Source organism: Scyliorhinus torazame, chromosome 15 (genome assembly GCF_047496885.1).
Source record: "Scyliorhinus torazame isolate Kashiwa2021f chromosome 15, sScyTor2.1, whole genome shotgun sequence".
In the NCBI taxonomy this organism is placed as follows: domain Eukaryota; kingdom Metazoa; phylum Chordata; class Chondrichthyes; order Carcharhiniformes; family Scyliorhinidae; genus Scyliorhinus; species Scyliorhinus torazame.
In genome coordinates, this window is record NC_092721.1 from 81,022,416 (window position 1) to 81,047,069 (window position 24,654).

Below are 24,654 nucleotides of genomic sequence, written 5' to 3' on the forward strand. Positions count from 1 at the left end.
CTACATCAGGCAGTGCCAGCTGGAAAACGGGACCTTTGACCTGCGGGACACGGTAAAACTAGCCACCTCATTAGAGGTGGCCTACCAGACCCTCAGTACGTTCCCCGCGGGCCCGGCAAACCCCTCGTGGACACCACCATCGCGGCCCCCGTCGGACCTGACTACGTCACAGGAGTGTGCCGCATGGCTGCCAGCCCAGCCAGGGGAACCGCAGTGCTACTTCTGTGGCCAGGGTCAACAGCCCCGGCAATGATGCCCAGCCCGCACAGCAACGTGCAGCGACTGGGGAAAAGGGACACTTCGCCAGAGTCTGTCTGGGCCGACCTGAAGCCCAGAAATCGAAAACTCACCAGGCCCGACCCATGGACTCGCAGGCCCGCAGACCCCGCAATGCAGCTGCGTGCCTGCCTGAAACGCCTCCTTCAGACGCGTCATCAGTCTTGTGCGACTCGTGGGGGCCGCCATCTTGGCCGCCGGCTCCAACACCGGCCGACACGCGCGACTCGTGGGGGCCGCCATCTTGGCTGTCGGCTCCGGCACCGACTGACACGTGCGACTGATGGGGGCGGCCATCTTGGTCGCCATCTTCAACACAGCCCGACACGTGCGACTCATGGGGGCCGCCATTTTGTGACCCCGATGCCGCTGACCACACTGGCTACCTGCACCTTGGCGCAGTCACCCTCGACCAGTCGCAGCAAAAGCACCTGAAAAACTCAATGATGGTCATCCGGGTCAACGGGCATGAGACCCCCTGTCTTTACGACTCCGGGAGCACGGAGAGCTTCGTCCATCCCGACACGGTAAGGCGCTGCTCCCTCCACGTCTACCCCGCATCCCAAACAATCTCCCTTGCCTCCGGTTCCCATTCGGTTCAGATCCGGAGGTACTGTAAAGCTAATCTCGCGATGCAGGGCGCAGAGTACGTTCGTTTTAAGCTGTACGTCCTCCCTCACCTCTGCGCCCTCCTACTGCTCGGATTAGACTTCCAATGCAGTCACCGAAGCCTGACCCTACAGTTCGGCAGACCCTTGCCCCCCTCACGGTGTGCAGCCTCGCAACCCTCAAGGTCTCCCCCCTTTGCTCTTTGCGAACCTCACTCCTGACTGTAAGCCCATCGCAACCAGGAGCAGGCGGTACAGTTCCTAAGACATGACTTTTATCAAGTCAGAGGTCCAGCGACTGTTGAGTGGAGGGATCATCGAGGCCAGCAACAGCCCCTGGAGAGCGCAAGCGGTGGTCGTCCGGACCGGGGAAAAGAATCGGATGGTTGTGGACTGCAGCCAGACCATTCGGTCCACGCAACTAGATGCGTACCCCCTCCCCCGCATAGCGGAGATGGTCAACCAGATCGCACAGTACCATGTGTTCTCAACGGTCAATCTGAAGTCGGCCTACCACCAGCTCCCACTCCGCCCGGAAGAGCGCCACTACACTGCCTTTGAAGCAGTCGGCCGACTCTTCCACTTCCTCAGGGTCCCCTTCGGCGTCACTAACGGGGTCTCGGTCTTTCAGAGAACGATGGACCGAATGGTGGACCAGTACGGTTTCCGGGCTATATCCCGTACTTGGACAATGTGACCATCTGCGGCCATGATCAGCAGGACCATGACGCCAACCTTCAGAGGTTCCTCCAGGCCGCCCAATCCCTCAACCTCACATATAACAAAGAGAAGTGTGTTTTCCGCACTACCCGACTCGCCATCCTCGGCTACGTCGTGGAGAACGGAGTCCTAGGGCCCGACCACGACCGTATGCGCCCCCTCACGGAACTTCTCCCCCCCCCCTCCCCACAGCCTCAAGGCCGTCAAACGATGCCTGGGGCTGTTCTCCTTCTACGCCCAGTGGGTCCCCAACTATGCGGACAAAGCCCGCCCACTTATTCAAACCACCACTTTTCCCCTGACGGCTGAGACCCGATCAGCCTTCAGCCGCATCAAGGCCGACATCACCAAGGCCACAATGCACGCGGTGGACGAGTGCGTCTCTTTTCAGGTAGAGAGCGATGTGTCAGACGTCGCACTGGCCACCACACTCAACCAGGCGGGCAGGCCAGTCGCATTCTTCTCTAGAACCCTCCACACTTCCGAAATCCGACACTCCTCGGTCGAGAAGGAAGCACAAGCCATAGTGGAAGCCGTGCGGCACTGGAGGCACTACCTAGCCGGTAGATAGTTCACCCTCATCACCGACCAGCGGTCGGTCGCCTTCATGTTTGACAACGCACAACGGGGCAAAATAAAAAATGACAAAATCTTGAGGTGGAGGATCGAACTCTCCACCTACAATTACGATATCAAGTATCGTCCTGGGAAGCTCAATGAGCCCCCAGGTGCCCTGTCCCGCGGCACATGTGCCAGCGCACAAGATGACCGACTTCGGGCTATCCACGATGACCTCTGTCACCCGGCTTACCCACTTTATTAAGGCCCGCAATCTGCCCTTCTCCACCGAGGAGGTCAAGGTCATGACCAGGGACTGCCAGGTCTGCGCGGAGTGCAAACCACACTTCTACAGGCCAGACAAGGCCGCCTGGTAAAGGTCTCCCGGCCCTTTGAGCGCCTAAGTACTGACTTCAAAGGGCCCCTCCCCTCCACCAACCGTAATATATACTTTCTAACCGTCGTCGATGAGTACTCCCGCTTCCCCTTTGCTCTCCCCTGCCCCGACATGACCTTGGATACTATGATAAAGGCACTGCACAGTATCTTCACACTGTTCGGTTTCCCTGTGTACGTCCACAGCGACTGGGGCACATCGTTCATGAGCAGTGAGCTACGTCAGTACCTGCTCAGCAAAGGCATCGCCTTGAGCTGGACTACAAGCTATAACCCACAGGGAAACGGGCAGGTGGAGAGAGAGAACGCGGCAGTATGGAAGGCCGTTCTTCTGGCCCTCCAGTCTAGAAGTCTCCCGATTCCCCGCTGGCAGGACGTCCCCCCCGACGCCCTCCACTCCATTAGATCGCTCCTCTGCACAGCCACAAACGAGACCCCTCACAACCGTTTGTTTGTCTTCCCTAGGCCCTAGGAAGTCCATCTCCGGGATCTCGCTTCCATACTGGCTGACAACTCCAGGACCTGTCCTTCTCTGGAGGCACATGAGGAACCATAAGACCGACCCCCTGGTCGAGAGGGTCCAGCTGCTGCAACCCAACCCCCAGTATGCCTACATCGCGCACCAGGACGGATGGCAAAATACGGTCTCCCTATGAGACCTGGCGCCAGCTGGTTCCCCTGCCAACGCGCCCCCCTCCCCGCTGCCTACTGCCACCCCCAGCGCCCCATACTCCCTCCTGGGTCTCCTATATTGTCCCTCACCGGCACTGCCCCCACCCACCACCCCCCTGCCTACCCCCACCCCCCCCCCAACCGTCTCCAACACGCTGGACTGAGGCTCGAGCTCCAGACACAGAGCCCCCGGAATCACCATCTGCAACAACCGTGCCCGCCGCATCGCCAGAGCTGAGGAGGTCTAAAAGAACGATCCAGCCTCCAGACAGACTGAACATTTAATGACCCCATGTCACCTCCGCTGGACTTGATTTTTTTAACAGGGGGTGAATGTGGTGAATGTATTCACCTAATGCATGAGCTGTCTGTATAATGCCATGATCTATGAACTGGAAGTGATGATATGGTCTACTTCCAGGTACTGTACTGGAACCCCGGTGGGCTCCGCCCTCACCGGGGCCATATATAGACCGGCTACCTGTGGGTGGCACTCATTTGTACAGCAGATACTGGCAAGCGAGTTCATGGTTAATAAAGCCTAATGTTCACTCGTTCTCACGGTCTCACAGTGAATTGACGGTATAACACCCCTCCAATTCTCCTGGCCCACTGCAGAATCTTCCCCTTCTCCACAAACTTGTGGAGCCTCACGATCACTGCCCGTGGCAGCTCCACTGTTCTAGTCTTTTGTCTCAGAGCCCTGTGCGCTGTGTCCACCTCAGGAGCCTTGTCCAGCACCCCCTCCACCACCAGCCCCGCCAGCATCCTCAAAATATACCTCGTGGCACACGTGCCTTCCACTCATTCAGGCAGGCCCAATATCCGCAGATTCTGCTTTAACCTATTTTCCTGCTCCTCCACCTTTGCTCTCAATGTCTTGCAAAGAAAGGTCTCCCGAGCTCCTCATCTCTGCCTCCAATGCCACCACCCGATCACTGTGATCCTACATCACCCTCTCAATCTCTCGGATCTGTGACCCCTTTTCCAAGCATTTCTCCACCCTCTCCATCGATCCCTTCAGGGGTGCCACAGCCTCTTCCATGGCCTTCGAGCGATCCTCCTGTATTTCCTTCCTCTGCTGATGAAACTCTTCCTTGATGAAGGCCATTAACTGTTCTATCTGGGGCCTTCCAACCTGCACTGACCCTTGCCCCTCTGCCATCCTTCCACTGGTTGCTGTGCCACAGGTCCCTTCCAACTCCTTGGCCAAGATCTTCACCACCTTCTGGTTTGATAACCAGCGGACATACCACTCCCAGGGGCAACTTCTCCGACTTTCAGTTACACCTTTTCGTGGAAGTTGCACCCAATTTTGGGTAAAAAGAGCTCTTTTCTACACCTTCAAGCAGGAGCTGCCCTGTGTGCGACCACTCACACCATGGCCGGCACCGGAAGTCCCTGTACTAAATGAAAAATAATAGATTTACAGAGCTATAAATTAAATCTATTTGAGGTGCTTAACATTTAATTTTTAAAAAGATTATGCAGCTCTTTCACAATTCATGATAATCAGGACCTGTATTTGATTAATTTTAAAGTAAGAAGGGAGCAGCATGGTTGTGCAGTGGTTAGCACTGCTGCCTCATGGCGACGAGGTCCCAGGTTCGATCCCGGCCCTGGGTCACTGTCCATGTGGAGTTTCACATTCTCCCCGTGTTTCGCCCCCACAACCCAAAGATGTGCAGGGTAGGTGGATTGGCCACACTAAATTGCCCCTTAATTGAAAAAAATTAATTAGGTACTCTAAATTTTTTTTTAAATTTAAAGTAAGATTACTGAAAGACACATGAAGTTGTATCATTGAATCATAGAATGGTTACAGCAAAGACGGAGGCCGTTTGGCCTGTTGTGTCATGCTAGCTCTCCAGTAACAACCTAACTCATCTGGAGAACCCCACTAAAACGTTCCCCCATTTTGGAAAACAACCGTTCACCACTACTCTGTTTCCTGACCGTTCACCACTACTCTGTTTCCTGACCGTTCACCACTACTCTGTTTCCTGACCGTTCACCACTACTCTGTTTCCTGACCGTTCACCACTACTCTGTTTCCTGACCGTTCACCACTACTCTGTTTCCTGACCGTTCACCACTACTCTGTTTCCTGACCGTTCACCACTACTCTGTTTCCTGTCACTCAGCCAATTTCATATCAATGTTCCTTCTGTCCTTTTTATTTCATGACCCCTAACTTTGTTCACAAGCCTGCTGTGCAGCACTTTATCAAATGCCTTTTCCTGGGAACCCTGGGCGGGATTCTCCGCAGCCCCGTGCCGAAATCGCGTTTGGTGTGGGGGCGGAGAATCAATATTCACGCGGGAATCGTAGCCAGCGCTGCTCCCGTGATTCTCCGGTCCCCAGAGAATCGCTCGCGCCCGGATTACACGGCGCGGGTGGGGGGCCATTGACAGAGGCCTCCCAGCGATTCTCCGGGCAAAACTGGCCGAGTTCCTGACTGCGTGGTTCTAACCACGTCTGGCTGGTTGGGAATGTCCGCAGCCGCCCTGGTGGGGGACGGGGGGATCAAGTACCGGCGGTGCCTTATGGATGGCCAGGGAGGCAATCGGGCAGGTTATATGTAGCGGCGCGGGGCCGATCTTTGGGACCTTCTTCCCTCGTCCAGGTCCGCTGGCTTAGTCCGTCATCGTGATTGGCGTGGCTGTTTGAGGGCGCCGCCGTGTGCATACACCGACTTGGAACCGGAAGTGCGGGGGCCCGTATCCACAGCTGAAGCTGCGCGAAGCACTCCGGAGCCCTGCCAGCCCCCTGCAGTTAGGTGAATGGCTGCTAATATTTTTAAGGTATCTCCACAGTAAAACTCCAGCGTTTTTGTAGAATCCAGCCCCCTGTTTTTTTTCAACCTTCCATTGATTATAAAATTCTCTTTTGAATACCTTGATTGAATTTGCCTCCATCACTCTCTCAGGCAGTGCATCCCAGATCCTAACCACTCACTGTGGGGAAAAAAGTTGTTCCTCATGTCACTGCTGCTTCTTTCGTTATCTCCTTATATCAGTATCCTCTGGTTCTCGATACTTCCACTAACAGGAACAGTTCCTCCCTATCTACTCTGTCCAGACCCCTCATGACTTTTAACACCTCTATCAAATTTTATCGAATGATAACACCAGCTTCTCAATTTATCCTCGTGACTGAAGTTCTGCGTCCTTGGAACGATTTGTGTAAATCTTTGCTGCACCCTGAATGGTGCCTTCACGTCCTTTCTAAAGAGCCCAGGTCCTGGTGGTTTATCAACTTTAAGTACAGCAAGCTTATCCAATACCTCTTTACCAATTTTAACCCATCAAGTGACTCAACTACCTCTTCTCCATTATGACTTGACCAGCATGTTCCTCCTTGGTGAATGAGATACCCTCAATTACGACTTGAGAGAGAGAAGATTCATAATTCAAAGGCTTTAATTGGCAGAGAACCAGACAGCTGCCGAGAAGTGTGCTCACTGCACGCTGCCCACTGGACATTACCTTATATACAGTTCCCTGGGGGGGGCGGAGCCGGAGGCGGAGTCCCCCAGGGTTCCAAACCCGGTCTTAAAGGGATCATCACATTAAAGGTACAGTTATACAATTATCATTCATCACATTCAGCCCCGTTTAAAAAAAAAAACGCATAGTCCTTTGGGGGTGAAGTGGAATTACAAGATAATGAATGGCTTAGATAGGGTGGATGTAGGGAAGTTGTTTCCATTAGCAGGGGAGACTAGGACCCGGCGGCACAGCCTTAGAATAAAAGGGAGTCACTTTAGAACAGAGGTGAGGAGAAATTTCTTCAGCCAGAGAGTGGTGGGTCTGTGGAATTCATTGCCACAGAGGGCGGTGGAGGCCAGGATGTTGAGTGTCTTTAAGACAGAAGTTGATAAATTCTTGATTTCTCAAGGAATTAAGGGCTATGGAGAGAGAGCGGGTAAATGGAGTTGAAATCAGCCATGATTGAATGGTGGAGTGGACCCGATGGGCCAAATGGCCTTTCTTCCACTCCTATGTCTTATAGTCTTATATATGTTCAGTCTTTTGGGTGGTCTGATTGTCCGTGTTGACCTTCTCAGCTCCGGTGGTGGTGCGGCGGATACGGTCGTCCTCGGTGTGGGTATATCCGGGAACACGGTTGTCTGAGCCTTTGCCCTTGTTGGAGCAGGGGGGGCATCCGGGGTAACTAGGGTGATTGGTGCCGACGCCGGCTGGGGGGGAAGGGGGCGCTATGGGATGGGGCTGTCGGAGTCGGCAGCCGGTGCGGGGAGGGGAGCATCGGTAGAAGGGGGGGGGGGGCGTCGGTGGGAGAGCCAGCTGGTGCCAGGTCTCACAGGGAAACGGTGTCTTGCCTGACGTCGAGGTGCTTGACGTAGGCGTATTGAGGGTTTGCGTGTAGCAGTTGGACCCTCTCGACTAGTGGGTCTGTCTTATGGCTCCTCACGTGCCTCCGGAGTAGAACTGGTCCCGGAGTCGTCAGCCAACGTGGAAGCGAGACCCCAGAGGTGGACTTCTTGGGGAGGACAAACAAATGGTTGTGAGGGGTCTCGTTCGTGACCGTACAGAGGAGCGACCTAATGGAGTGTAGGGCATCAGGTAGGACCCCCTGCCAGCGGGGGGTTGGGAGACTTCTTGACCGTAGGGCTAGAAGGACAGCCTTCCAAACTGTCGCGTTCTCCCTCTCCACCTGCCCGTTTCCCCACGGGTTATAGCTGGTCGTTATGCTCGAGACGATGCCCTTGTTGAGCAGATAGCGACGCAGCTCATCGCTCATGAACGATGTACCCCGGTCTCTGTGGATATAAGCGGGGAAATCAAACAGTGAAGGTGCTGTGCAGTGCCTTGATTACGGAGGCCGAGGTCTATCGGGGCAGGGTACAGCGAATGGGAAGTGGGAGAATTCATTGATGACAGTGAGGAAATAAACATTGCGGTTGGTGGACGGGAGGGGCCCTTTGAAGTCCACGCTTAATCGCTCAAAGGGCCCAGAGGCCTTAACCAGGCGAGCCTTGTCTGTTTGGTAGAAGTGCGGTTTGCACTCCGCACAGATCTGGCAAGCCTTGGTCATGGCCTTGACCTCCTCAGTGGAGTAAGGTAGGTTTCGGGACTTGATGAAGTGAGCAAGCCGGGTGACCCCCCGGGTGGCAGAGGCCATCGTGGATGGCCCTCAGGTGGTCTTTCTGCGCATTGGCGCACGAGGGCATCTGGGGACTCGAGCTTCCCCGGACGATATGTAATATCGTACGTATAGGTGGAGAGTTCTATCCTCCACCTCAGAATTTTATCATTCTTTATTTTGCCCCATTGTGCGTTATCGAACATAAAGGCGACCGACTGTTGGTCGGTGACGAGGGCGAACCTCTTACCAGCTAGGTAGTGCCGCACGGCCTCCACTATGGCTTGTGCCTCCTTCTCGACTGCAGAGTGTCGAATTTCCGAGGCGGTGAGGGTTCGGGAGAAAAACGCTACTGGTCTGCCCGCCTGGTTGAGGGTAGCAGCCATGGCGACGTCTGATGCATCGCTTTCTACTTGGAAGGGGATGGTTTCGTCCACCGCGTACATGGCGGCCTTGATGATATTGGCCTTGATATGACTGAAGGCCAACTGAGCCTCAACCGTCAGGGGAAAAACCGTGGTTTTAATGAGTGGTCGGGCTTTTTCCGCATACCTGAGAACCCACTGGGCGTAATAAGAAAAGAGCCCCAAGCACCATTTGAGTGCCTTGAGGCTACGGGGGAGGGGAAGTTTGAGTGCATTGAGGCTACGGCGGTCGGGGTGTGGGCCTAGGACCCCGTTTTCACGACGTAGCTGAGGATGGCTAGTCGGGTTGTGTGGAACACGCATTTCTCTTTGTTGTATGTCAGATTAAGGGCCCGGGTGGTCTGGAGGAACTTCCTCAGGTTTGCGTCGTGGTCCTGCTGGTCATGGCCGCAGATGGTGACGTTGCCCAAGTACGGGTATAGCCCGTAAGCCGCACTGGTCCACCATTTGATCCATCGCCCTTTGAAAAATGGAGACTCCGTTTGTGACGCCAAAAGGGACCCTGAGGAAGTGAAAAAGCCGACCGGCTGCTTCAAAGGCCGTGTAGGGGCGGTCCTCCAGGCGGATAGAGAGCTGATGATAGGTGGATTTTAGATCAACCGTGGAGAATACCCGATACTGGGTGATTTGGTTCACCATTTCTGCTATGCGGGGAAGTGGGTACGCATCGAGTTGCGTAAAACGGTTTATGGTCTGACTATAGTCCACCACCATTCGTTGCTTTTCCCCAGACCGGACTACCAATACTCTCTCCAAGGGCTGTTGCTAGCCTCTATGACCCCTTCTTTTAGTAGTCGCTGAACCTCTGACTTGATGGAAGTCATGTCTTGGGCACTGTACTACCGACTCCTGGTGGCGACGGGCTTACAGTCGGGAGTGAGGTTCGCGAAGAGGGGGGGTGGTGCAACTTTAAGCGTTGCCAGGCTACATACCGTGAGTGGGGGCAGGGGTCCACCGAGCTTCAGTGTCAGGCTTCGGTGGCTGCACTGAAAGTCCAGACCGAGCAGCAGGGGGGGCAGAGGTGAGGAGGATATAAAGTTTAAAACGGGTATTCGGCGCCTTGAATAGCGAGGTTCGCGACACAATACCCCGTGATTTGGACCAAATGAGACCCAGATGCGAGGGCGATAGTTTGGGAGGTGGGCAAGGAGCAGCGTCTTACCGTGTCTGGGTGAATAAAGCTCTCTGTGCTCCCGGAGTCAAATAGGCAGGGGTTGTCACGACCGTTGATTTGGACCTGCATCATTGAGTTCCGCAGGTGCTTCGGCCGTGATTGATCGAGAGTGATCGCTCCCAGTTGCGGGTAGTCAGAGTCCTCGGTTGAGTCGGACTCACAAAATGGCTGCCGGGAGTCACAAAATGGCCGCCGCCGTCAGTTGCACGTGTTGGATTTTGAAGATGGCCGCCGCCAAGATGGCTGCCCCATGACTCACACGAGGCCGATGACGCGTCAGATGTGACCGTGTCCGGCCGACACGCAGCCACGTTGCGGGACCTGTGGGCCCTGGAGTTCGATTTCTGGGCCCGATTAGACTTTTATTTCTGGCCTTTGGGCCCAGCCAGGCAGACCTTTGCGAAGTGCCCCTTCTTTCCGCAGTCGTTGCAGATAGCGGAGCGGGCTGGCAACGCAGGTGTGGGTGTTGGCCTTGCCCACAGAAATAGCACGGTGTGCCCTCGGTGTGAGCAGGTCGCCACGCGCACAGGCCTGTAGCGTGGCCAAGTCTGGAGGGGATTGAGAGGGGTTCGCAAGGTCCATGGAGTACGTGCGGAGATTATGGTGGGCCGCTTCCAGAGAAGAGGCGAGCGTCACCGTGCCTTGGAGATCCTTTGCCCCGTCTTCTAGGAGCCGCTGCCTGATGTACGTGGATCGGTTACCGGACACGAACGCATCACGAATATGTAAGTTCATATGGACTTCAGCCGTCACCTCTTTATGATCACAGTTCCTGGCGAGCGTGGTGAGTTTCTCCAAGTATTCATCTAGCGTTTCCCCGGAACACTGGCGGCAGGTCGAGAGCAAGTGTCGGGCGTGTACCTCATTTATCGGCTTAACAAAGCGCTTCTGTAGGATTTCGACCACTGTTTCGTACGCCGTAGCCTTCTCGATCACGGAGGATAGTCTGTGGCCCACCCGAGCATGTAGTAAGCTCAGCTTGCAAGATCCGTCTACTGCAGTCTCTGAGGAGTTCAGATAGGCCTCAAAACACCGGAGCCAGTATTAAAAAATTTCAGTGGCCTCCGGCGACCGAGTGTCCAGATTGAGCTTCTCCGGCTTTAGTCCGCTGTCCATCTCGAAGTAATCTGCTAATTAAATTGAGATACCCTCAATTACGACTCGAGAGAGAAAGTTGATAATTCAAAGGCTTTAATTAGCAGAGAACCAGACAGCTGCCGAGAAGTGTGCTCACTGCACGCTGCCCACTGAACATTACCTTATATACAGTTCCCTGGGAGGGTGGAGCCGGAGGCGCAGTCCCCCAGGGTACCAAACCCGGTCTTAAAGGGATCATCACATTAATGGTGCAGGTATACAGTTATCATTCATCACAGTGAAGACAGATGCAAAGTATTAATGTAGTACCTCCCTATACCCGCTACCTCCCTTTTTGATCTGTAATTGTCCCCACTCCTCTTCAAATCACCTTCTTTACTGTTTATATGCCTTTGACTTTTGGATTGCCTTTTAAGTTAGCTGCCTGTCTCCTCATACTCCATCTTTGCTGCTCTTATTTGTTTTTTTCGTTCAATTCCTCTCTGAACCTTCTATATTGAGCCTGATTCTCAATTGTATTATCCACCTGCCATCTCTCATATGCATTGTCTTTCTGCTTCATCTTATTCTCTATCTCTTTCAACATCCAGGGAGCTCTGGATTTATTTACCCTACCGTTCCTCTTTGTGGGACACTATCTCCTCTTTAAAGGCAGCCCCTGGTTCAGTTATAGTTTTGCCTGCTAATCTTTGATTGCAATTTAACTGGACCAGATCTGTTCTCATCTGCAATTAATTATTCCCATTCTGGATTGCTCTTTGTCCTTTCCCAGAGCCGATCTAAAGCTCATGATACAATAATCATTGTCCCCAAAGTGTTCCCCTACTGGCAATTGATACACTTCGCCCATCTTGTTCCCAAGAACCAGGTCTTATATATAGAAAATTCTCTGAGCACAGTCAAGGAACTCGTGCCCCTCTCTGCCCTTTACATTATTACCATCCCAGTCTATATTTAGATAAGTGAAGTAGTCCATTATAACTACTCCATAATGTTTGCACTCCTCTAATTTCCTTGGAAAATTGTTCCTCTATCTTTCCCACTAGTTAGTGGCCGACAGACTACACTGAGCTACACTGGTTAGCTTTAACCAAACAGTTTGTGTTATTGATCCCTTTGGACCCTCTCCAGCACTGAAATGTTCTCCTTAATCCATATGGCCATCCCTCCTCCATGCTTTCTTTCCTACCTTTCCTGAAACTCTTGTGTCTAGGAATTGTTAATATCCACTCCTGCCCTTCATGGAGCCAGGTCTCCATTACAGCCTCAGTATCTTGTTTCCACGTTGCTGTCTGTGCCCACAGCTCACCAACTTTATTTGCCACACTCTGCGCATTTTTACCCCGATTTAGACTTTATTACATTCCTTCTTACTCTGACCCCAACTAATACCTTATTATTTCCTACTTTAGTGATGTCTATCACTCCCAATTTTTTGTGAACATTGGTATTCCTCTCGAATATTACTTCCTGGTTCCTGCCAAATTAGTTCAAACCCTCCCCAAAGCACTAATAAATCGCCCTGCAAAGAAATTCATCGCTGTTCTGCTCAGGTACAACCTATGTGGCCTGTACACGTCCCATCTTACCCAGAACCAGTCCCAATGCCCCAGGAGTCTAAAGTAAAGCCTTCCATGGTGTAGCATGTCTCCAGTTATGCATTCATCTGTTGTCGCCATCTATTTCACTCGCTCGGTGTGATTCTGAGAGTAATTCTGAGATTACTACCCTTGAGGTTCTGCTTACTGGTTTCCTTCCTAGTTCCTTAAACTCTAACTGCAGGACCACATCCCCCTTTCTACTTATGTCATTGGTACTGATGTGGACCACGACCACTGGTCGTTCACTTTCCCCCTTCAGGGTTCTCTGCAGCCATTCAGTGACATTATTGACCCTGATACCAGGAGGTAATATACCAAACATAAACAGAAAATACTGCACAATCTCAGCAGGTCTGGCAGCATCTGTGGAGAGAGAAGGGAGCAAACGCCTATTAAATGCAGTGTTTGTAAATGACAGGTGACATAGCAGAAGCAAGGCAAGATCATAACGTAGAACCCAATACCTAGGCATCGGTTGAATTTTATCTCCCCCGGGTCTTCTAATATATCAATACTGATAAAATTGAGACTATTTACTTTTGAAGAAATTGTTTGGATAAATTAAACTGAAACACTGTCAGAAACAGGTCACTTCAGTTAATAGGTCATCACCACCCTTTGAGAGTGTATACAGAAGACTTGCTTTGTGGAACAGCCGGATTGCAAAACCTTATGAAGCTGTTCTCCTAGCTCTGGCAGTGTGTGCATCAGTTTTGATTGCTGATAAAATCTCAAACCTAAAAATATGGCATATAATTTATCTGGAGTTGAATATGGTGACCTGATCATCATGTGTTTGGCGAGCACCATATTGGACAACCGCTACCTTTTTTAAAAACTATCATTACCATATCTCCCCACCCTTTCTCCTTTCTTAATCTTTCCTTTCTTTCCAGCTGACAATTGCCCCCTCCCTTTATAACACCATTAAAACCTATCAAATTTCGACCTTTCTTCAGTTCCAAAGAAGTCATATTGCTTTTAAAGGTTAACTTTTCTTCATAACATTTTGGCGAAGATCAAGTGTAGGATCAAGTTTGAGACCAGGTGTAATGCCAGTTCTTGTCAGCTTGGATCTAGTATGTCTCTCTTGTGGAGACCATGAATTGGATTCAATTTGAATTGTTTTTTGGAACTAGTGAGGAGATGGATTAAGAGCTTGCCCAATCCTCTCTGCTCATTGACTTTGCACTTCTGAGAAAGAAAGAAAACTTTTTTTTAAAAGCCTTGGTTATTTCTCCAGATGCCGTCAGACCTTTTTCCAACACATTCTGTTTTTACTTCAGATCTCCAGCAAAATATTTTATTTTTATTCTATTGCACAATGCTGTTTTACAGACGGTAACGTAATAAAATTGAATTCATAAAGCAGTAAAAAGGAAAGTAAAATAAAATGTTTTTAAAATGTGAAAAAGAAAAGCATATAGGAAGAAGTTAGCGCCACTCAGAACCAGATACCACAATTTAATAAAGCAAGTTCCATACTTTTAAGATCCGAGCACATTAAATGATTTTGTAAATTGTTTAATTTAAAATGTTTTGCATTATTAATCCATTGGAAATAGAAGGAAATCAATGATACATATTACAACCTAGACATGTTGAAACTTGAGCGCGTCTTTTTAATTAAACTTCTTGTTCAGAGAAGGTGATTGACGTCTGACTTGGCAAATGATGGAGCAAGTTCGTGTGCCGCTATTTTGCACGGGCAAGGTCCTCCCAGCAGAGCTGGATATAATGACAATGCAGGAGGTAAAACATTTGGCCTCAGTGGAAACGGTGTGTTTTAAAATTGTTCTCAACATATTCTGAACGTTTCGAGCTGCTGCTTTTGTTATTTCTCTGCTCCGGGTTGTTTGGAGGTTATGAACGGCAGTGGGGGTTGGGTGTGCACGTTGTCCACGAGCAGGGAAATCGGGGTTTCACTTTCGATTTTTCAGATAGTTAGAATGCTCTTGTTTGTAAACTAACAGCAGCTGTAGCATTCGTGTGGTTCCAGTTTGATACAACTGGCGATGGAAGAAATTGGAACTTGTTTTTCTCTGAAGCTTTGTTCCTCAGCCGGGCGCGTTCGCAATGCCCAAAAGCATGGTTTTGACTTAAGTTTTAGGCTTAGTGGGGCGGGACTAGTTATAGATAATATTATGAACCAATATTATAATCGGTGAAGAGGTCCCAGTTAGACAAGTTATAGGGCGCTCGCCAGTATTTAGTGCAAGTAAGCTGCACAATTTCAGCTGATTAAATTCCAATCCTTGTAGTCATTCAAGAGTCCTTCCAGCAGTGCTTCCCAACTACTTTCCAATGGCACCCCAATTTAATACCGGAAAATTAACGTGGACCAAGAGAAAAACAGCAATACAGTAACATTCAGTGTAAAATTATCAACGTTCACGTATTGTAGATCAACATATAACACAACATAAACATGAATGTCTGTTTTAAAAGTATTTTTGTAAAAATGTTATCAGTCTATATACTCACTGGCCCATTGCTTTATCTGAGCCACTTCCAGTTCATGGACCTTGGTCAAGAAGCAGTGGCTACTTTGACCATCATATTTGCATTCAGCATTACTGATCTATGGTAGATGAAGTTTCCCTAATAAGGGCCATTTTAACATAGATTTACGTGAGAGGGGACAAAAAAAGTGATTTTTCTATTGAGGATTTCAGTATCTTTTTCATCCCTTCCACGTGCGCACACTGTAATCAATACCATCGCTGCTTTTCCATCCACACACTAATGAGTCCCTTGCCCAGCCCCCCCAAACACATACTGTAATCGACCCATATTGCCCCCTCCCCATTCACACAACACACTGTAATCAGTCCCTTACCCAGCCTCCCAAATGCATTGTACCACACTGTGATCAGCCCCTCGCCTAGGCCCTAAAAGCACTACTCAGCAGCTTCCCAATCCCCCACACACACCACACTGTAATTAGCCCCTTGTCCAGGCCCCCAAAATGCACTGTAATCAGCCCATCTCCCTTGGCCTCCACACACACTGTAATCAGCCCATCTGCCCCCCCCCCCCGCCCCACTGTAATCAGTCCGTCGCCCAGGCCCCAAAAGCACACACTATACTTGGCCCATCTCTCCCCTGCCTCATTGTAATCAGCCCCCTCATCTCCCCCACACACACTGTACTCAACCCTTTGCCCAGCCCGCCAAACACACACTGTACTCTGTCCATCTCCCCCCACATAAACTGTAATTTAAGCTATATTTAAATGCGCGCAGTGTACGGAACAAGGTAGATGAGCTTGTGGCCCAGATTGTGACTGGCAGGTATGATGTGGTAGGCATCACAGAGACATGGTTGCAGGGGGTTCATGACTGGCATTTAAACATCCAGGGATTCACAACCTATCGAAAAGACAGAGAGGTGGGCAGAGGGGGCGGGGTTGCCTTGTTAATTAGGAATGAAATTAAATCAATAGCACTAAACGACATGGGGTCGGATGATGTGGAGTCTGTGTGGGTAGAGTTGAGGAACCACAAAGGCAAAAAAACCATAATGGGAGTTATGTACAGGCCTCCTAACAGTGGTCAGGACCAGGGGCACAAGATGCACCACGAAATAGAAAGTGCATGTCAGAAAGGCAAGGTCACAGTGATCATGGGGGACTTTAATATGCAGGTGGACTGGGTAAATAATACTGCCAGTGGACCCAAGAAAAGGGAATTCATTGAATGTTTACAGGAGGGCTTTTTGGAACAGCTTGTGATGGAGCCCACGAGGGAACAGGCCATTCTGGACTTAGTGTTATGTAATGAGCCAGACTTGATTAAAGATCTTAAAGTAAGGGAGCACTTAGGAGGCAGTGATCATAATATGGTCGAATTCAATCTCCAATTTGAAAGAAAGAAGGTAGAATCAGATGTAAAGGTGTTACAGTTAAATAAAGGTAACTACAGGGGCATGAGGGAGGAACTGATGAAAATCGACTGGGAGCAGACCCTAGTGGGAAAGACAGTAGAACAGCAATGGCAGGAGTTTCTGGGTGTAATTGAGGACACAGTACAGAGGTTCATCCCAAAGAAAAGAAAGGTTATCAGAGGGGGGATTAGGCAGCCATGGCTGACAAAGGAAGTTAGGGAATGCATCAAAGCAAAAGAGAAAGCCTATAATGTGGCAAAGAGTAGTGGGAAGTCAGAAGATTGGGAAGGCTACAAAAACAAACAGAGGATAACAAAGAGAGAAATAAGGAAAGAGAGGATCAAATTTGAAGGTAGGCGAGCCAGTAACATTAGGAATGATAGTAAAAGTTTCTTTAAATACATTAAAAACAAACGGGAGGCAAAAGTTGACATTGGGCCGCTCCAAAATGACGCTGGTAATTTTGTGATGGGAGACATGGAAATAGCCGAGAACTGAATAAGTACTTTGCGTCAGTCTTCACAGTAGAAGACATGAGTAATATCCCAACAATTCCGGAGAGTCAGGGTACAGAGTTGAATATGGTAGCCATCACAAAGGAGAAAGTGCTAGAGAAACTAAGAGGTCTAAAAATTGACAAATCTCCGGGCCCAGATGGGCTACATCCTAGAGTTCTAAAGGAGATAGCTGAAGAAATAGTGGAGGCGTTGGTGATGATGTTTCAACAGTCACTGGAGTCAGGGAAAGTACCAGAGGATTGGAAAATCGCTGTTGTAACCCCACTGTTCAAGAAGGGAACAAGAAAAAAGATGGAAAATTATAGGCCAATTAGCCTAACCTCGGTTGTTGGCAAGATTCTAGAATCCATTGTTAAGGATGAGATTTCTAAATTCTTGGAAGTGCAGGGTCGGATTAGGACAAGTCAGCATGGATTTAGTAAGGGGAGGTCGTGCCTGACAAACCTGTTAGAGTTCTTTGAAGAGATAACAAATAGGTTAGACCAAGGAGAGCCAATGGATGTTATCTATCTTGACTTCCAAAAGGCCTTTGATAAGGTGCCTCACGGGAGACTGCTGAGTAAAGTAAGGGCCCATGGTATTCGAGGCAAGGTACTAACATGGATTGACGATTGGCTGTCAGGCAGAAGGCAGAGAGTTGGGATAAAAGGTTCTTTTTCGGAATGGCAACCGGTGACAAGTGGTGTCCCGCAGGGTTCAGTGTTGGGACCACAGCTATTCTCTTTATATATTAACGATCTAGATAACGGGATTGAGGGCATTCTGGCTAAGTTTGCCGATGATACGAAGATAGGTGGAGGGGCAGGTAGTATGGAGGAGGTGGGGAGGCTTCAGAAAGATTTAGACAGTTTAGGAGAGTGGTCCAAGAAATGGCTGATGAAATTCAACGTGGGCAAGTGTGAGGTCTTGCACTTTGGAAAAAAGAATAGAGGCGTGGACTATTTTCTAAATGGTGACAAAATTCATAATACTGAAGTGCAAAGGGACTTGGGAGTCCTAGTCCAGGATTCTCTAAAGGTAAACTTGCAGGTTGAGTCCGTAATTAAGAAAGCAAATACAATGTTGTCATTCATCTCAAGAGGCTTGGAATATAAAAGCAGGGATGTACTTCTGAAGCTTTATAAAGCATTAGTTAGGCCCCATTTAGAATACTGTGAGCAATTTTGGGCCCCACACCTCAGGCAGGACATACTGGCACTGGAGCGGGTCCAGCAGAGATTCACACGGATGATCCCAGGAATGGTAGGCATAACATACGATGAACGTCTGAGGATCCTGGGATTACATTCATTGGAGTTTAGGAGGTTGAGGGGAGATCTAATAGAAACTTACAAGATAATGAATGGCTTAGATAGGGTGGATGTAGGGAAATTGTTTCCATTAGCAGGGGAGACTAGGACCCGGGGGCACAGCCTTAGAATAAAAGGGAGACACTTTAGAACAGAGATGAGGAGAAATTTCTTCAGCCAGAGAGTGGTGGGTATGTGGAATTCATTGCCACAGAGGGCGGTGGAGGCCGGGACGTTGAGTGTCTTTAAGTCAGAAGTTGATAAATTCTTGATTTCTCGAGGAATTAAGGGCTATGGAGAGAGAGTGGGTAAATGGAGTTGAAATCAGCCATGATTGAATGGTGGAGTGGACTCGATGGGCCGAATGGCCTTACTTCCACTCCTATGTCTTATGGTCTTATGGTAATCAGCCCCTCAAACACACACCAGACTTAATCTATCACTCCTCCCTCCACAATGTAATCAGCCCCTCGCCCAGCCCGCCAAACACACACTATACTCAGTCCATCACTCCACACACACACAACATGCTGTAAACGGCCCCTTGCCCAGCCTCATCTCCCCCTACACAAACTGTAATCAGTCCCTCGCCCAGCCCCCCAAAAACACTGTACTCAGTCCATCACTCCACACACACTGTAATCAGCCCCTCCTCCCACACACAACATACTGTAATCAGTCCCTTACCCAGCCTCCCAAACACACACTGTACTCAGCCCATCACCCCACACACACAACATACTGTAATCAGTCTCTTACCCAGCCTCCGAAACACACACTGTACTCAGCCCATCTCCCTCCACACACTCATTGTAATCAGCCCCTCTTCTCTCACATGTACTCATTGTAATCAGCCCCTTTCCACCAACACTCACTGTAGTCAGCCCCTCGTCCCTCCCACACATAATGTAATCATTGTAATAAACCCCTTACCCCCTCTCCCACAACACACACCAGCCAGCTGGATGAGGCCAGTAGGGAGTCACGGCAGCTCTGACAGTCCAAACCCAAGCTGGTGTGTGGCAACATTTTTAACTGGTATTGAAACGGCTTCCAGTGCCAAGATCATATCCAGTTGAAATATTCAGTGGGCAAAGGAGGTAATGTTTTTCCATAGAACTAGCTTATTTCACTTCAATATTGCAGCAATGGGTGCAGACCACAATGATGCGACTCAGAGAGAAAGATGGATAGATAATCAGAACAAAGGAAGGACTGGATGTCATCTGGGCCTTGGTGCCAATGCAGTGTTCAGTGACCCCAATTGGGGTTGCGACCCAAAATAGTTGCCAATGTTGCTAACTTTGCCTTAGTTCAATTGCTCTGTTTTATTACCTTTGCTCTTGAGTCGCCAGGTATCTTTATGATACCGCCACATGGTTCAAGTCCGAGTAATGATCAATAATCCAATACACCGATTAGTAAGGTTTAAATCAAAGCACATTTATTATACACAGTAATCGCTACTCATGCATAAATTCTACGTCTAAGCTACTTCTACAACTAACAGGCCTATACTTAACTTGGAACTGGCCCACCAGGTCAGGGAAACAAATGGCCTTTCATTCGGGTTCTGAGCCTGCGGGATTCGAAGTTGGTACAGATTGGTAGCTAGGAGCGCCTATCTCGTAGCGAGATTAAACTTATGATTCAATCTTCACTGCTCCGGTCATGGTCAATGTTGGTTCGTTGTTGCTGGGTGACCCGGGCAGGACGAAGAGCTCGAAGAGGTGGAGAGGAAGAGAAGAGAGCAATTTGAAATTGGTGCTCAATTCTTATAGTCCCCAGGGGCTTCCCGCCTTTCGGGGCGGACCCTGTACCTGGTCCCAAGTGATTGGACTTTGTCCCAATCGCTTGGTTCGATTTTCTCCAATGCTGGAGCGGATCCCTGATCGATGGGCGGTCTTGAGGCGCTCGTTCACCTCCTTTTGTGTAGGCTTCTGCTGGCGCCGAAGAGTCTGGTTTTGCTTTGTGTGTCTAAATGTTGCTTATTGTTCCCGGGGATTGTTCATTAGTATGCAGATGGCTGTTGTTTTGTTATGCTGATGGTTGCTGGCATCGATATTGTCTGGCCTTTCCAGAGGTGAATACACAGCCAACCTGCAGCTGCTGGTTTTTGTCTTGTTGGCTGACTTTCCCATCAGCCTTTGCCGTTCGCCATTTTGAATCGGGAGTTGGCCATTTTAAGTGGCTACACCTTCAAGTTTGTTCTTGCCAACCCACCTTTATGTAAATGGGATATGTGCCACTAGGGATGTGTACACACCCGGTGCGGCAAGGTAGCACAGTGGTTAGCACTGCTGCTTCACAGCACCGGGGAGCCGGTTCGATTCCTGGCTTGGACCACGGCCTGTACGGAGTCTGCACATTCTCCCTGTGTCTGCGTGGGTTTCCTTCGGTTTCCTCCCACAAGTCCCGAATGACATGCTTGTTAGGTAAATTGGACATTCTGAATTCTCCCTCCGTAAACCCGAACAGGCAGCGGGGTGTGGCGACTAGGGGATTTTCACAGTATCTTCATTGTAGTGTAAGCCTACTTGTGACAATAATAAAGATTATCACATTGACCAAATGGAAACCTTATCTGTGTGGATTCCCTCATTGTTATTTAAGCATAATGATGGATTTCCATATATTGGGAAGTAAGCTGATAAAGGAAACTAAGGGTAGTAATTTGTCACAGATGGTAATGTTAAATATGTCATTTTGGATTAGCCACCCTGAAATCTGAAATATGGATCCATTGCAATCAATGGAATTAAATATGAGGCGTTGCAAATAGTTGACAGTCGAAACTGCCTGTTTTGCGCCAACACTCAAGAAAAATTTCTAAAAGGATCTGTAACAGTGGTGTTTACAGACAGGCAATTTGATTTCAAGTGTTTTTGAGAGAATAAAAATCTAGATTCTATGTTCTTATCATTATTAATATTAATGACACTGAAAATTCTGCTAGTAGAATTCCTGAGAATAAAGTACATATCCTGTTTAAATTAAAGAATTTAATGATCTCACAATTAGGACTGAGTCTTCTTGATTTACACATCTGGCAGTTGGAGGGTAATGTGAACTGATGGAGATTGAACCAAAACCCAAATTCTGTATGAAAGACAACCTTCTTAAAATATTTTATTCTTCTTCCAGCTCACGGTATAAATAAATCTACTTTTGCGCTGATGCTCTCTATTCAAAAATAATAATTTAAGAATAAGGTAGTTGGCATAGATTATTTACTAGTTTTGGCACATTATATAAAAATCTTTAATTTTATTATAACATGTCACAAGAAATCATAATTTATGTTCTTGATTTTTTAGGTTCAATTAAAAATACCATTTGGGGAAAAAATTCTGAATGCAATCTATACAGTACCAAATGTTCCTTTCACACAAGGAGTAATCCTCACGCATGGTGCAGGTGGAGACATGAACTTCCATCAGCTCGTATCCATGACAAAATTCCTTGCATCTAATGGAATCCTATGTCTTAGATTCACGTGCAAAGGCCTCAACTTAGACTACAGAATTAGAGCTTACAGGGCAGTGATGGTAAGATTATGTCACTCTTTGTGGTGTTTGTTAACAAAACATTCAATAAATAATCTGCTCCAGTTTTTGTTTCCTCCTGTTTATCATTTCTCCTTCTCCTTATGCATTTTGTGGGATGGCATTAATACTAATCCAGCATTACCTTCATACAATGTCCACACATGTATATGTTGCAGTGGCCACTGGAAATAACCAAGACTAAACCCTGGATAAGTTTCCGCTCCCTAAGCCAAGGGTGTTACCAGCCACTCTGTCTGAGATAGACCCGCCCAGTAGGCTGATGATCAACTTTGGAACCTGTCCCGTTTGCATAGCCCAGTACTCACTGAACTATTGGGGAGCTCCCTTAAATTCTTTTGAAAGTCACACTTTTTCTCAATATGAATTACTCTACTTGTAACTTACCTTCTCAGCCATAATTATTGCAGGAATACCTAAAAACATCAAAGGACTATGGAGTAAAAAGCTGGTTTCTAGGGGGTAAGTGAAACAGTTCCCTGTCAGAACCACCGTTATCATTAACAATTTCTACATTGAATAGAATGTATATGAAAAATTGATTTCTTCAAAAAATGTAATTACCAGAATTGTAGATAAGTAAGCAATCTTTACTTTCTAGGTCGATCTATGGGATCTAGAGCTGCTGCCTCTATCGTCAAGGAAAGCCACGATGAAGAGCTTGTGAAAGGTCTTATTTGTCTGTCATTTCCACTACACCCACCAAAGCAGCAGAGTACGCTTCGCTCAGAGGAACTGCTTCTTGTGCACCACCCGGTCCTTCTGATTTCCGGATCAGCAGATGACATGTGTGAGAAGGTGAGTTACATTGAATTTTCTTTGACTAATAGAAGTAGTGAGAGATGTCCACTAGACGGCTGTGTATTAATTTGATGTCAACTGTTCTTTGTATGAAAACATATCTAGATTTAAGATCAGTTGATCAATGCCTGACAATTAGACACCACAAGGACAGTAACATGAGCTGATATAGTTTGTTTTACAGTAGTGAAGTTTAATTCCTTTTTATTTTTCTATTGTCCACAATCTCTTTGAACCACCAAACTATTAGGTGTGATGTCCAAATTCTGTACAAAAAAAGGTGAATTTTTGATGGTAGCTATAGTATCCTTTCTCATGTGTATGAACAAGAGCTGGTTCAGTGCCTTAATGTGAGATTTATCTGGGTATATTGCAAATGTCATTACAAACCTAATCTGAAAATTCAGGATGCATGTTTCTGGCAAGTATACTTAATAACTGGTGGACAACTTAGTTGTATTATCTGCTGTAAATTAAATAAAAGTAATTACAGTAAAAGAAAAGCAGCCATAAAGAAGTGTTTGAGTAAGCAAAGATTTCAGTGTAATATGCTAATTTTATTTAATGTAATGCTATATCCATTAAATTGCTAAATTCATATTAATATTTGTATTTAATTGTGATTTTAAAACCATTTGTACACGTAGGGCTTATTGGAAAGCACATTGAACCAAATGCCAGTGGCTGTCAAAGTACATTGGGTAGAAGGAGCTAGCCATGGAATGGAAGTTAAAGGAAGAGCAAAAGAAGACATCATGGCTGAGATTAATACCGAGGTCCTTTCATGGATTAGAGAATTCCTTCAATAAAAATAAGATTTAAATTATTTATGTGGTGGTCAAAGATATGAATAAGTAAGACTTAAAAAGATCAAATTTAAAATATGGGTGTAATGTGTAAAGATTAAATCACCTGCTAATGCTCGCATTCTAAGCATTGTCTGTCATCTTTAAATTTGTCTATATATATGTTTCTGGAACATATCTCTTCATTCACCTGAGGAAGGAGCAGTGCTCCGAAAGCTAGTGTTTGAAACAAACATGTTGGACTTTAACCTGGTGTTGTAAGACTTCTTACTGTGCCCCAGTCCAACACCGGCATCTCCACATCATGTTTCTGGTATAACATTACATGTCCTAGTCCAACATCTCTCTATTTTCCTACTTTAAAAACATCCTACATCTCCTTTGATTCTTCTGCTGATTTTTTATATTTATGTGCTCTAGTTACTAAATTAATGACTAGTGGAAATAGTTTTTCTTGAACATCTCTGTCAGTTCTCCTCTTAAACCTATTTCATACAAACAGCAGAGCTCCAGACTGTCTAATCTCTCCACATAGCTGGCACAGTGGGTAGCACCATTGCTTCACAGCGCTAGGGTCCCAGGTTCGATTCCCGGCTTGGGTCACTGTCTGTGCGGAGTCTGCATATTCTCCCTGTATCTGCGTGGGTTTCCTCCGGGTGCTCCGGTTTCCTCCCACAAGTCTCGAAAGACGGGCTGTTTAATTTGGACATTCTGCATTCTCCCTTTGTGTACCCGAACAGGTGCCGGAATGTGGCGACTAGCGGCTTTTCACAGTAACTTCATTGCAGTGTTAATGTAAGCCTACTTGTGACAATAAAGATGATTATTATTATTGTTAATTAAAGTCTTCCACCTTGGGTGTCATATTAGTGAATCTCTTCTGTGTCTTTCTATGATCTTGACAACCTTTCTAAAGATGGCTGAAATTGGATACAACATTGCAATTGGCTTAACCATTCATGATCTACGTATGAAGGCAGAAGTCAACAGAACTTAACAGAAACAACATGAAAATAATTGCTCAGGTTCAAGTTTAAATACATCAATTTCCCTTTATTAATTATCATTATTTGGAAGGTAATTATCACAAGAAAATGAATGACCCGTCCTGGACTTTACTGGTTTTAGAGGGACAAATTCTGCCTTTTGGACCGG

General features: G+C 47.8%; 1 protein-coding gene across 3 annotated transcripts in view; it reads left to right on the forward strand.

The window, feature by feature from the left end:
- The window catches only part of LOC140391640 (protein O-glucosyltransferase 2-like), a 133,596-nt gene extending 109,233 nt beyond the window's left edge, over positions 1 to 24,363 (forward strand). Inside the window, exons 1-5 of one of the 3 annotated variants that reach the window (XM_072476333.1) lie at positions 14,287 to 14,386; positions 21,644 to 21,874; positions 22,303 to 22,354; positions 22,494 to 22,690; positions 23,341 to 24,363. In XM_072476333.1, coding sequence (XP_072332434.1) covers positions 14,306 to 14,386; positions 21,644 to 21,874; positions 22,303 to 22,354; positions 22,494 to 22,690; positions 23,341 to 23,502 — 723 coding nt within the window. In that variant the 5' untranslated portion in view covers positions 14,287 to 14,305 and the 3' untranslated portion in view covers positions 23,503 to 24,363. Of the gene's footprint in view, positions 1 to 14,286; positions 14,414 to 21,643; positions 21,875 to 22,302; positions 22,355 to 22,493; positions 22,691 to 23,340 lie in introns of those variants that run through there. The other 2 variants (XM_072476332.1, XM_072476334.1) reach the window with 2 other exon arrangements.
- The last annotated feature ends 291 nt before the right edge of the window (positions 24,364 to 24,654 follow it).